This window comes from Microcaecilia unicolor, chromosome 4, assembly GCF_901765095.1.
Source record: "Microcaecilia unicolor chromosome 4, aMicUni1.1, whole genome shotgun sequence".
Taxonomy (NCBI): Eukaryota; Metazoa; Chordata; class Amphibia; order Gymnophiona; family Siphonopidae; genus Microcaecilia; species Microcaecilia unicolor.
In genome coordinates, this window is record NC_044034.1 from 214,777,063 (window position 1) to 214,789,917 (window position 12,855).

The 12,855-nt window shown below is 43.7% G+C and overlaps 1 protein-coding gene across 2 annotated transcripts in view; it reads right to left on the minus strand.

Annotated features, from left to right (window-relative positions):
• Nucleotides 1–1,531: 1,531 nt before the first annotated feature.
• Nucleotides 1,532–12,855, minus strand: part of TNNT3 (troponin T3, fast skeletal type) — a 76,513-nt gene continuing 65,189 nt past the window's right edge. For both annotated transcript variants that reach the window (XM_030201224.1, XM_030201225.1), the window contains 5 exons: nucleotides 12,017–12,130; nucleotides 10,189–10,298; nucleotides 9,036–9,126; nucleotides 5,808–5,848; nucleotides 1,532–1,938 (listed from right to left, as the gene is read on the minus strand). In XM_030201224.1, coding sequence (XP_030057084.1) covers nucleotides 1,884–1,938; nucleotides 5,808–5,848; nucleotides 9,036–9,126; nucleotides 10,189–10,298; nucleotides 12,017–12,130 — 411 coding nt within the window. In that variant the 3' untranslated portion in view covers nucleotides 1,532–1,883. The remainder of the gene's footprint in view (nucleotides 1,939–5,807; nucleotides 5,849–9,035; nucleotides 9,127–10,188; nucleotides 10,299–12,016; nucleotides 12,131–12,855) is intronic.

Consider the following 12,855-nt stretch of genomic DNA (forward strand, 5'->3'; position numbering starts at 1 on the left):
GGTGCTGACTTTTCTACTTAGAATAAAGTTAAAACCTATAGTAGGCTTCCTGTTATATAATTATCTCCAATATTCCAGTAACATCACACATACACGGAAGCATTATCTTTTTCTTCTATTTTCAGTTGCTATACAGGGGAACCTCCACAGGAGGGATTACTCCAAGTTCAGTGAATTCTTGAGACCACAAATGCCATAGGAACTGCTCCATATGTACATAAGTATTGCCATACTGGGACAGACTGAAGGTGCATCAAGCCCAGCATCCTATTTCCATCAGTGGCCAATCCAGATCAAAAGTATTTGGCAAGATCCCAAAACAGTACAATACATTTTATGCTGCTTATCCTAGAAACAAGCAGTGGATTTTCCCCAAGTCATTTTAATAATGGCTTATGAACTTTTCTTTTAGGAAGCCACCAAAATGTTTTTTAAACCCCGCTATGCTAACTGCTTTTACTATCTGCCAATTTTCAGTGCACCGCCGGCTACGTTTTGCAGCCAAATCCGGTTGCATCAGTAGCTGGGATATCTTTGGCGAGTTCAGACTTAAATGGAAAGTTAAGTTCAAACCGGCCAGAAATAAACCAGATATTCAATGCCAGTCACCGGAAACGGACCGGCATTGAATATCCAGGCTCAGCCCTGACCATGGAAGACAGCCCGGCTACCTCCTGCGGTCTGAATATCAGCTTCACTGTGTTCTTTTGTTGTTTCTAATATCACAGCATGGTTTGTATCTGATTATAATTTAAAATTCAATAAAGAAACAATCATTGATGAGGACTTAATGAATTTCAGTATAAAAAGGACATTTGTAATAATGCTGTATTTTTGCTGGACTAATGGGTCTTTTTATTAAGCTGCGGTAAGCACTAACGCGTGCTTGATTTAGGTTAAAAAGCACTATTGTGGAGGTGGGGGTGGGTCTGGGGTGGAGAGTAGGCATGCTCTGTGCTAATCGGTTAGTGCAGCTATATCGCTGTACACTGGCTGGTTAGCACAGTGGTACCCAAACCTGGTCCTGGAAGTACCCCAGCCAGTCAGGCTTTCAGGATACCCACAATCAATATTCATGAGAGAGATTTCCATGCACTGCCTCCACTTCATGCAAAGCTATCTCGTGAATATTCATTGTGGATAGCCTGAAAACCTGACTATCTAGGGTGCTTCCAGGAGGTCCAGGCTTGGGAACCACTAGGTTAGCAAGTGGGTAGTGTGTGAGCCCTTACCACCTACAAAATAGGTGGCAGTAAGGGCTCACGCACTAACGAGGAAATTAGCACTGTGCTATTAATAGGAAAAAATGAAAAATGGGGCCATTTTACTGCTGTGCTTAAAGTGGCCTCTCAGCACATGGGAAAGACCCACCCTAGGGATAGCACAGGCCACTTTTTAACGTGGCTTAATAAAAGCGCCCCTTACTTTTTTTTTTGTTTTTGCAGGAATTCTTTTGGCATTATTAATAATTGTTTATATTCACAGATTTGAATAAAGTGTATTGGAAACAACCAGTCATGAGGCAAAGGTATAAGTTGAACTAGGTAGTGTAATACACTTTATTTACAAAAAAAATCAAGGAATCATACACTGCAATCCACAGGGAAGCAGGTTGCTTTGCTCTTTATTAAGCTATTCAAGGCCCAGCAGGCAGGCAGATGCAGTGTAGATATGCCAGTGAGGATTGCTTTGGTTCCGTAGATGTGTCCTTGATTCGAATAGTGATGCTGGTGCCTGCTGGTGCCCAGAGAAATGCACTAATCCATCTGAGCTGGTTTGAACTTGGACAGGAACAGACGACTGCAGAGAGGCAGAGAGTGGGGAAGGGTTTCCTGGACATGCCATCAGGGATCCTGCCCACCACTGTGCTTGGGTTTTTGGTTTTACTTCCAGCGCCCACCAACCTTGCCCTTGCCACCTGTAGCTCCTTTCTTGCTGCTATAATAGGGGAAAAAAATACACATAGTCAGTGTCGGGCATAGTAATGATCCTTAGGGCAGGTTACTGTTGAAGCCTTGTCCTGTAAAGATGAATAATGTTCGGAGAAAAACATCTAGAGGGTGTGCTCGTCTATGTAAAAGGATAGGGGATTCTCCTCCATTTGTTTTCTCTTGTTTTCTTTCTCTTGAGAATTTATACCAGGTAACCAAGCAGTGGCGTACCAAGGGGGGGGGGGGGCGGTGGGGGTGGTCCGCCCCGGGTGTCAGTGGGTGGGGGGTGCTCCGTTGCTGACTGCAGTCAGCCCTCGTCTCCTCTCCATCCTGTGCCTTTAAAAAAAATCTGAAAAGCAGCATGGCAGGCAGCGCTTCGCATCTGCCCTGCCTGCTTGTAAAAGAAAGCGCCGGCAAACTTCCTCGTCGACATCACGACGTTGCATCGGGTCTTCCCTCACTGGGTCCCGCCGTCGTGGGGGGCGGGACCCAGTGAGGGAAGACCCGACGCGACGTTGCGACGTCGACGAGGAGATTTGCCGCTTTCTTCTACAAGCAGGCAGGGCAGACACGAAGCGCTGCCTGCCATGCTGCTTTTCAGATTTTTTTTAAAGCCCCGGATGGAGGCAGGAGACGAGAGCTGTCGTCAAAGGTGGTAGGTGGGTCGAGTTGGGGGGGGGCTTAGATGGGCGAGGAGGGTTTCAGATGGGAGAAGGGGACTGGAGAGGGGGGCCTAAGATGGGAGAAGGGGACGTGGGGTGGGGGGTCTCAGATGGGAGAAGAGGGGAGAAGGGGACTGGGCTGGGGAGAAGGGGTGGGGGTCTCAGATGGGAGAAGGGGACGTGGGGAGGGGGTCTCAGATGGGAGAAGAGGGGAGAAGGGGACTGGGGTGGGGAGGGGGATCTCAGATGGTAGAAGAGGGGAGAAGGGGACGTGTGGGGAGAAGGGGGTGGGGAAGGGGCTGAAAAGGGGTCCCTAATGCAAGGCATGTGGATGAAGGGGGCTAGTACTGGAACTGGGGGCTGAAAAGTGGCAGAGGCTGAAGCTGGGGGGACTGGAGGCTGAAAAGGGGACAGGGAGAAGTGGCTGGGGCTGAAGCTCGGGACTGGTGAGAGAAAAGGGCTGGGGCTGAAACTGCGGACTGGTGGGATAGTGGGGCTGAAAAGGGGGAGCAAGTGGGAGATGTGGGCTGCGGCTAGAACTAGGGGCAGGTGGGATAAGAGGGCTGGAACTGGGGACTGAAAAAAGGGGCAGAGAGAGAGGGGACAGACGATGGATGGATGGATGGATGGATGGATGGGTGGATGGATGGGGGGGAGAGGGAGGGCAGACCCTGGATGGATGGGGGGAGAGGGGGGGCAGACCCTTAATGGATGGGGGGGGGGTGAGGGAGGGCAGACCTTGGATGGATGGGGGGGAGAGAGGGAGGGCAGAAAGTGAATGGAAGGGGGAGAAAGAGGGCAGACAGTGAATGGAAGGGGCAGGGAGAGAGGGCAGACATTGGATGGAGGGGACAGCAGAGAGGGCAGACACTGGATGGCAGAGAAAGAACGAAGACAGGTGCTGGATGGAAGGAAGACAGTGAAAAGAAGATGAGGAAAGCAGAAACCAGAGACAACAAACTGTAAATAAAATATATATTTTTGTTTTTTTTGCTTTAGGATAAAGTAGTATTGTAGCTGTGTTAATAAATGTTTATAATAGAACATGTAAATAAGGTAATCTTTTTATTGGACTAATTTTAATACATTTTGACTAACATTCGGAGAACAAAACCCCCTTCCTCAGGTCAGGTTAGGACACTGTAACACACTATACTGTATTGACCTGAGGAAGAAGGTTTAGGCCTCTGACAGCTAAATGTATTAGTCCAATAAAATGGTATTTTATTTTCTATATTTGTTTTATTTCTATTTGTTAATTTGTAAAGTGGTGATTGATATTTGTTAGTTTTTTTTCCAAATTTACATCTGCTGTCTTTATATTTTGCACAGTACTAGGGGACATTTTCTGTTTCTGTGGTGTTGCATTGTATGCAGAGTCTGGCATCTTGGGGGTTCAGTTTAATTTTTGATAAATAGAAAGTTTATGATTACTTGTTCTATAGTGGATTAGGGTGTATCTGTGTTTGTGAAAAAGACATGACTTTCAGTTGGCATTGACTGTGCAGGATTGACGATCTGTACTATCTGTCTGGTTTCATTTTACAATAGGTGAATTGATGTTCTAGTGCTCACTGTAGTGTTTAAGATTTCTTTTTCCATGTGTGACTCATAGAAATGACTGCTTATGGTATGGTAGAATTGCTCTATAGGTCCTGAGTGTTTTGTATTCTCGGTATGCCTAGTACTGGATTTTGGAGGGGGGTGTTAAAAAATGACCGGCCCCGGGTGTCAACTACCCTAGGTACGCCACTGTAACCAAGGTCAATGGAAATTTCAGACAAAAATTTACCCTTTTAGTATTTTTTCATCCACAGAGGTTGCACACACATGACTGTCAGATGTCTCTGTAGCTCAAATGAATCAATTGTTTAACAAATGTGAATTTGGGTAGGCTGTGCTCGAACACAGGGATGGATTTAATATTATGATACCCATAAGAAGGATGGGGAGGAGGACTCCTCTCCTCCCTCACCCAAAAATCAGAGAGAGTGACAGGGGAGGGTCTAAGTTTTTGAGCACCTTCATAATTTGATGACTTCAACAGGTCCTTATGTTATCTACACCGGAGTCTGCCCCTTGCTCCAACAGACAGCACTGTGGGCAAATCATGGGTGACCTCCCTTCAGTTCTTTAACTTTAAACAGACATCTAAATTGGAGCTTCTCATCTGTCTTGCTGATGGGATTTCAGGATTACCACAACAAACTGGGTATACCTCCAAGAGAGGAGGGAGAAACACCGATCTAGAGAGATGAGGGATGAAGAAACTGGATCCAAGTATGACGTATAGGAGAAAAGAATGGAATCTAAAGGATTAAAAGATTGTGTACTACAGCATAAAAAAAGAATACTTGGACAGCTGTCTCACCAGTCATGGGGTATGCCCTTAACTAGCCATCTGGGGCAAGTGAACTAGACTTGGGGAGACTGGGGGAATTTAATTCCAACTACAAGATTTGAAACTCTCACTTAACCAAGAAACAGTTTTGTTGTACACGCATACCATTAGCATGTAAATGGGAAGCAACCTTACCTACTAAAGACCTTCTTTAACCCCACATTAGTCTGGGGTTATAATTTGTATGGTGCCAGCATGTTGATCACCCAGTGCACCAGCTGCTGGCACATTGTTCTACAAAACTGCCATTTAATAAAGGCATTGAAATAAACCCAGACTCTTACTACCGATGCCTAGCCTAAGGCTCATTTTTTTGTATCACAAAGAAGCAGATTTCTCAGTGATGCATGGGGTGAACCTACATTAATGCAAAACAGAATTCTGCAGTGGTGCAGATTCAGTAACCAGTGTAAAGAAGGCATCAATTCTATATGTGCTAATGTAGTGCTTCTCATCGCTCTCATGGAGGAAACACCTATCCAGTTTGGTTTTCAAGATTACCCCAATGAATATGTACGAGATTGATTTGCATACAATGGGTCTTCAATATGTAAATGTATGTCATGCAAGTTCACTGTGGTAATCCGGAAAATCTGACTGGTTTAAAAATCGCACGACTATCTCATCTGCCTCAAAACCACATAAAACATGGACTAAAGGAGGCCTTCAAAGCTGAGATAGCTCATAAAAGCTCATTTTACATCTCTTGCAGATCACTCTTTGTTTCTCACGCACAAGCCCAAACTGTCACACTGCTTCCAGCTGGAACTAAAACATACAGGGAGATCAGCAAATGAGTTGGAGGATACTTACTGCTTCTGAAGCTGATCAATTCGGCCTCGGAGTGTGGTGATCTGTAAATGATACACATAACCATTTTTTAAAGAGTTGTCATTCAGGGAGCTAGGTTGCTGGGCCCCCTGCTCCCACCCAAGACATGAAAGAACATTACCTGCTGGTGATCTGGTCGTATTGAGTATTGGAATCAACTTTCTTGCATGTAAGAGGGATTTTGTTTCAAAACCCGGGGGGGGGGGGGGGGGATTTTCATGTGGGTTACCATTAAGACATGTTATTTTACCATTAGTCCCAGTTATTAGTAACTAGGAGGTATGCTTACTGACGTGCTCTAAGAAGTTAGCATGGGTTTTAACACATGTAACCATTACATGTAACACATGTAATGCTAACAGCTAGCGCGCATTAAAACAGCCAGTGCGCTAAAAGTCCGGCACTAACTAACTGTTTAGTGAAGGATGGGACGGGGACTGGGCATGGTCTACACATTGCAGTCAGCGAGCATTGGGTACCATACACTAACTGTCAAGTGTGCAGTTAACACTGCTTCACTTAACATTCCCTCAATAGATGGCATTAGGTGTATCCATGTTCATTGCACCTGAACGTCGGGCATGATAGGGAACATGTCCTTGGAGAAACTGCAGAGAGAATGCTGAGCACACCTCCGACAGTTACCTTAGATCTGTTGGGGCCGATACTCAAATCACAGAAGTTAGCTGGGCTACCTCTTGCGGTCAACACTAAGCCCAGATATTCAATGCCGGGCCATTTCCTGTTGAATATCTGGTTTATTTTTGGCTGGTTTAAACTGGCCAAAAATCAGCTTAATCTAATCTAATATTAACATTCTTATGCCGTTCAACCTGATAAAGCTCAAGGTGGATTACAATAGAAAGTGAAACACGGACAAACCCGTTAAAATACAATCAGTTTCAAGGATTAGCCTGCAGCCCTCCTCCTATCTCACATTCCAGAGTCCTTAAAAAATTCGGAAAATAAAACAGTCTTAATTGCCTTCCTAAAAGCAGAATAATAAGTAATATTTCTAATTTCTTTAGGTAGCTTATTCCATAACTCTGGCCCCTTTCCAGTGATAGATCTATGCCTAGCCGGCGATGCGCTCAATATTAGCACATAGGCAGTTATATCACGATACAACCGATTATCCGATAAGTGCTAACCGGCAATATTCAGCAGGAGATAACCGGTTATGGCAAAAGTAAAGCATGTTCATGGACATTTTGGGAGCAATGAAGGGGTAACTGTGAATAGCCTGCACTGTTTGCTATGTACACAAACACTCTTAGCCCACATACATTGCAACCAATTCTGAAAGGAAAATAATGTATGTTGTTTTACTTTGAAAGGTAGCATGTGCAAAAATCTGCCTGCTAAAAAAAACTGCCACATTTTGCACCCACTAATAATGTGGGCAAAAGAAAGGGGCAAAATCGCACCAACAAAGGGGGGGGCAAAATATTTAAGATATCCAATGCATGTGTGCTATTTTCCTATGGTCGTTTGACGTTTCCAAACCCAGAACGTCTATCCCTTTTGAGGAGTGCACTTTTTTTAAAACATGGTCTTTATAAAGACCACTTTACATTTGTCTGCTCAATTGCAAAGGTCGTTCGTTCCACAAGGAACTTTAATGCAAGACTCCTGAGGCAGGCACTTCTGTGCCGAAACATGGTGCCGTGTCGAGTCTCATGTACTATAGTATTTGTTTTAATTTTTTATTTATAACCATTTCAATTTTTACAAGCGATAAAACAACTTGCCGGAAATACAGAGAAAGTAATATATAGGAATTATTTCAGTCAGGTAATTCTATTCTCTTCCTTAGACCACTAAATAGGGAGACTGAAACAAGACAAGGAGATCAATTAAACAGTAAACAGAAAAAAAAAAGTGGTATTAACCTGATTATCCCCAGATATTACTCGTCTAATTGATTATTCCACATTGATCATCTGGTTGGCTTCTTCAAGGCCAATACGGTGTATAATCAAATCATTTCATTGAAAACATACTTATTGTCCAATATTAGTTAGAAATAATACATCTGATGACATTCTTTCTCTTTTAAAACTCACGTACTATAGTAATAAACTTGAGTGTTTATCCCATTGTCTGTTCAACCTGCTTCCTTCTCCCACTTTTTGGTTTGCTTTGTTCACCCCGTGGGTTTTCTCTGTTCATTTAACCTTTGGTTCCTATTCTCCTATCTGACATAAACTCAAGGTGAGTTACATGCAGTGTTTCAGAGAGCCACCATCTAATTTTTGCATCTGAGACAAAGGAGGATTAACATGCAGTAGAGCCGACATTCAGATCGCAGGAGTTAGCTGGGCTGACTCTTGTGGTCGGCGCTGAGCTAGGATATTCAATGCCAGACCATTTCCAGGCACCGGCATTGAATATCCGGTTTATTTTTGGCTGGTTTCAACTTTAACTGGCCAAGTCGATATTCAGCGCTGACCGGTTAAGTTAAAACTGGCCGAAGATATGCCAGGTATTTTGGTGGCCTAATTTGGCTGCCAAACTTAGCCGGCGATGTGCTGAATATCGACACATAGCCGGTTATATCATGTGATATAACTGCTTATCCACACAGCACCAACTATGGAACGCATTACTGAAAGCCATAAAGACAACGCAGGATCACCTCAATTTCCAGAAATCACTACAGACCGATCTGTTCGAAAAGGCATACACTACTGATCCAACTTAAGTAACTGAACTCAGCAACACAACAAAGCAATGAACAATATAGCACTCTTCTTCTCTTGATTCTCTAATGTTCTGTAACAACATCACTCTGTATTTGTTTCATCACCGGAGGTGACTAACACCTCACGGGACTATGTAAGCCACATTGAGCCTGGAAATAGGTGGGAAAATGTGGGGTACAAATGCAACAAATAATAATAATAAAATAACCAGCTATCTCCTGCTGAATATTGCCAGATAGCCGGTTAAGTGCGATATAACCAGCCAGGAGCCATTCATGGCCAGTTAAATGGTTTTAAATATCGGAAGAAGTGATCCTAAGGGATCACAATCTAAATTTTTGCATCTGAGACAAAGGAGGGTTAAGTGATTTGCTCAAGATCACAGACAGTGTCAGTCTGAGAAGCAGGATTTACAGCCTCTCTCTCTTCCATTTTCAACCTGCTGCTCTAACCACAAGACAAATTTGGCCCTTAGTTTCATTGCGAAAGCCTCTTGTCAGCCTACCTCATATTTCTGTTTCTTCAGCTTCTGTCCGAATTCAAACTTCTCAGCTTCCAGCTCATACAGCCAGTTCCACATTTCCTTAGCCTTTTCCCTAGAAAGGTGGAGTAAGGGGAAAGAAACATTGCTCACCTCAAGATGCTACTTTTAAACCTTCCTTTTTGGCAGAGCATACGCTGCAAGCCCTTCAGGTGCCACACCCTTTTAATTCACAACCAAGGCATAAAAGGGCGCCCGAACTAACCAAATGACCACCGGAGAGAATCGGGGATGACTTCCCCTTACTTCCCCAGTGGTCGCTAACCCCCTCCCACCCTCAAAAGAAATCTTTTGTGCCAGCCTCTATGCCAGCCTCAAATGTCATACTCAGGTCCATCACAGCAATATGCAGGTCCCTGAAGCAGTTTTAGTGGGTGCAGTGCACTTCAGGCAGGCGGACCCAGGCCTACCCCCCCCCCCCCTACCTGTTACACTTGTGGTGGTAAATGTTGAGCCCTCCAAAACCCAACACAAACCCATTGTACCCACATCTAGGTGCCCCCCTTCACCCGTAAGGGCTATGGTAGTGGTGTACAGTTGTGGGTAGTGGGTTTTGGGGGGCTCAGAACACAAGGTAAGGGAGCTATGTACCTGGAAGCAATTTATGAAGTCCACTGCAGTGCGCCCTAGGGTGCTCGGTTGGTGTCCTGGCATGTCAGGGGGACCAGTGCACTATGAATGCTGGCTCCTCCCACGACCAAAAGGCTTGCATTTGGTCATTTCTGAGATGGGCATCCTTGGTTTCCATTATCGCCGAAATCAGAAACAACCACGTCTAGGGACGACCATCTCTAAGGACGACCTAAATTTCAAGATTTGGGCATCCTCGACCGTATTATCGAAACAAAAGATGGATGTCCATCTTGTTTCGATAATACAGGTTCCCCCCCCCCCCCCCCCCCATCGGGACGTTTTGCGAGGACGTCCTCAGCAAAACTTGGGCATCCCTTTCGATTATGCCCCTCTCTATATGTCTTCTGATTTCTGACAGTTTAATAGACCAAAGTGGAAGGAGAGTGTGTCAGTATAGTAGACCTGAACAACTGGGCAGGGGGTGTCCTTAAATAGAGACCCAGGGGCTTGGGGTCACCAAAGCAGAAAGGTTGTTCCACAATACCTTAGTTTATCTTCATTCAGATGGTCAATGCTGAGGGGTTTGCGCCTGTCTGCCAGGATCTTCTTCTTCATTTCTCTGGCAGTCTGCTTCTTGCCTCTCTTCTGGTCAGCCTGAAATAAGGAAGTGTTATGAGAAGACCTGAACCTGAAGGGACAATAAGAGAATCCCCACTATAGCACTGGATACATTCAACCCCATACATAAAAAGAGAATGTAAAGAAGGGCACGTGGGAGAATTCAATGACTAGAGTGGAAAGTTCAGAATTTTGAAAGCCAGGATTTAAATCCTGCAGATGTTCCTCATGACTTGAAGCAATAGAGTGTGAAATAATATTTGCCCAAAGTATAAACTTTGTACAGCTACTGTACTAATTGGACCAATAGGAGGCCGAGGGAGGCAGGATCTGACCCTCTTAAATTGCTGCTCACACAGTTGCTGCCATATCTACTAATTCTTTTCTGCTCCTGACACTCAAAGCTGAGGCATTAGGGTTAGTGGGGAGCCCTGTCGACTGTAAGGGTGCTAGGTGTAGGTAAAATACTAGGTTGCAGCTGATGGCCATTTGACTTTCCCGCTGTTTGGTGGCAGGTTTGGTGGGACAGGTGAACGCAGAAGCGGAGGAGGCTAGGTATTTGCCAAGCAGGTTTACCCTGCCACGGGATTAATAGCCTAGGCCGCTGCCACTGTCAGTATGCAGACTACTGACCGCTGGTCCTTGGCAACAAAGAGAGAGGGAAGATCTGGCTGTGGAAACCGGCTCCAGTGGCTCATGATGGGTAACGCAGGTCTTTCTAAGCACAAACTGTAATTTAGCGCGTGACACTGCTACAACTTGCAGTGTTTGTTTTACTAGTTTTAAAACATATAGAAAACGAGGAACTCAGTGGACAAGTTATGACTTCTCATACACTTAGGAATAATTTTATAAAGCTGTGATCTGTGAAGAAAATGGCTCTTATAAAATAGTAGGGCTGAATACACATGCACAATGATGCATGCTGACAAGATCAGGCATACTTACATGCGCATCGTAAGTATGCACATGTCAGTAAACAAGTATAGATACATGATCCATGAAACTAGTTTGGGCTGAGTTGCAATCTGTGCAGATATTTATAAAATACAGAAGGATTATTATGCTGGTTATGCAGATTATGAGGATTATGATCATGTTGATGATGATTACGATGATTTCAAGATCAATATTCATATTTACCTTATTAATATTCATATTTACTTTAAATATTGAGCTATTTTGGGGCTACTTCTGGCCACAAATTGGGTTGGAGAAATTTTCGCTATCTGGCAACTTTGTGACTGCTTCCAGGACTCAGAGACACAGCAGAATAGCTAATTAAAGAATTTCAACTCTAACATCTCAGAGATAAAATTCTGATTAATGCACAGTAGGCATTCTTACTTGCCACATTGCTTTCTAAACACCCCCATGCATATCTCACCTGTCCCTCTTCCTGTCTCTCACCTATCCACCCCCATCCTGTTAGACTGTCACTGGAATGCTTTGATGTTTCACTTATATGTACTGTCGTCTACCAACATTTGCTTATTTCCGATCTGACGAAGAAGGGCAACCTTCGAAAGCTAATCAAGAAATGTATTAAGTTATGTCCAATAAAAAAGGTATCATCTTATTTTCTTTTCCATGTTTTATTTCTATTGATTACGTTTAAACATCCCTATAAAACAAAAAAAACTGATTTGCTTAAGGGATTTTTCAGTATCACAACAGGTGTGTGATCATTTTAACAAATCAGATAACATGGTGTGTTGAATCAGGTTTGTTCTTGTCATAAATATGTAGGTTACCTTGGCAAGATAGCTGCTGTATGAGGCTCCCATGGAGGACAAGGCCTTCTTCTTCTTCAATTCATCATCAGCCCTTCTCTGGGCATCTTGCTCCTCTCGCCTTGCTTTCTCCTCCTGTGGAAAAACAGATCAGAAAATCTGATTTCTATATTATGGGGAATACAGTGACATAGAAAATGATGGGAGATAAAGCATTTCTTGAAAGCTCATTATTTTGCTTTGGCATTTTCTGGTTTGAATTTGGGGGATTAAGTGGCACTAAGTTTACTATTTAACAGTATGGATTTGACTGCTGTTTGGCATGATTGGTCTGATATGAATGGACTTTACTATTGTTATTGTAGTATTCGTTAATTTGTACAGCGCTGCGTAATCCTAGTAGCGCTCTAGAAATGTTAAGTAGTAGTAGTAGTAGTAGTTCTATTTCTTACTAATTTCATTATATGTTTTGAGTATTGTGAACAGGTTTTTTTTTTTTTTTTTAGAGCTGTTTACATGTGCAAAACCCATAAGAGATGCCTCTCTTATTTTGGACATTATAAAGTTGCTTCTTCTAGTGTGCCTCCTGCCACAGGTCAATATTTAGCTGATACAATCGGCACTATTTTTAAGCAACAGCCAGAGCAGCTATGTAAAACATGGATATTCAGAGCCACTACCCAGATACCAGTGGCATAGCCAGACCTGACATTTTGGGTGGGCCCAGAGCTAATATGGGTGGGCACTGTGTATATAGGTATGAGTAGTGTTTCTTGGGATACTACAAAATTATGCTTTAGAATGCACTTGATGATGGATTTCTAAGTAGTGTACCCAACAGCTGCACTGCAGAGTCCACC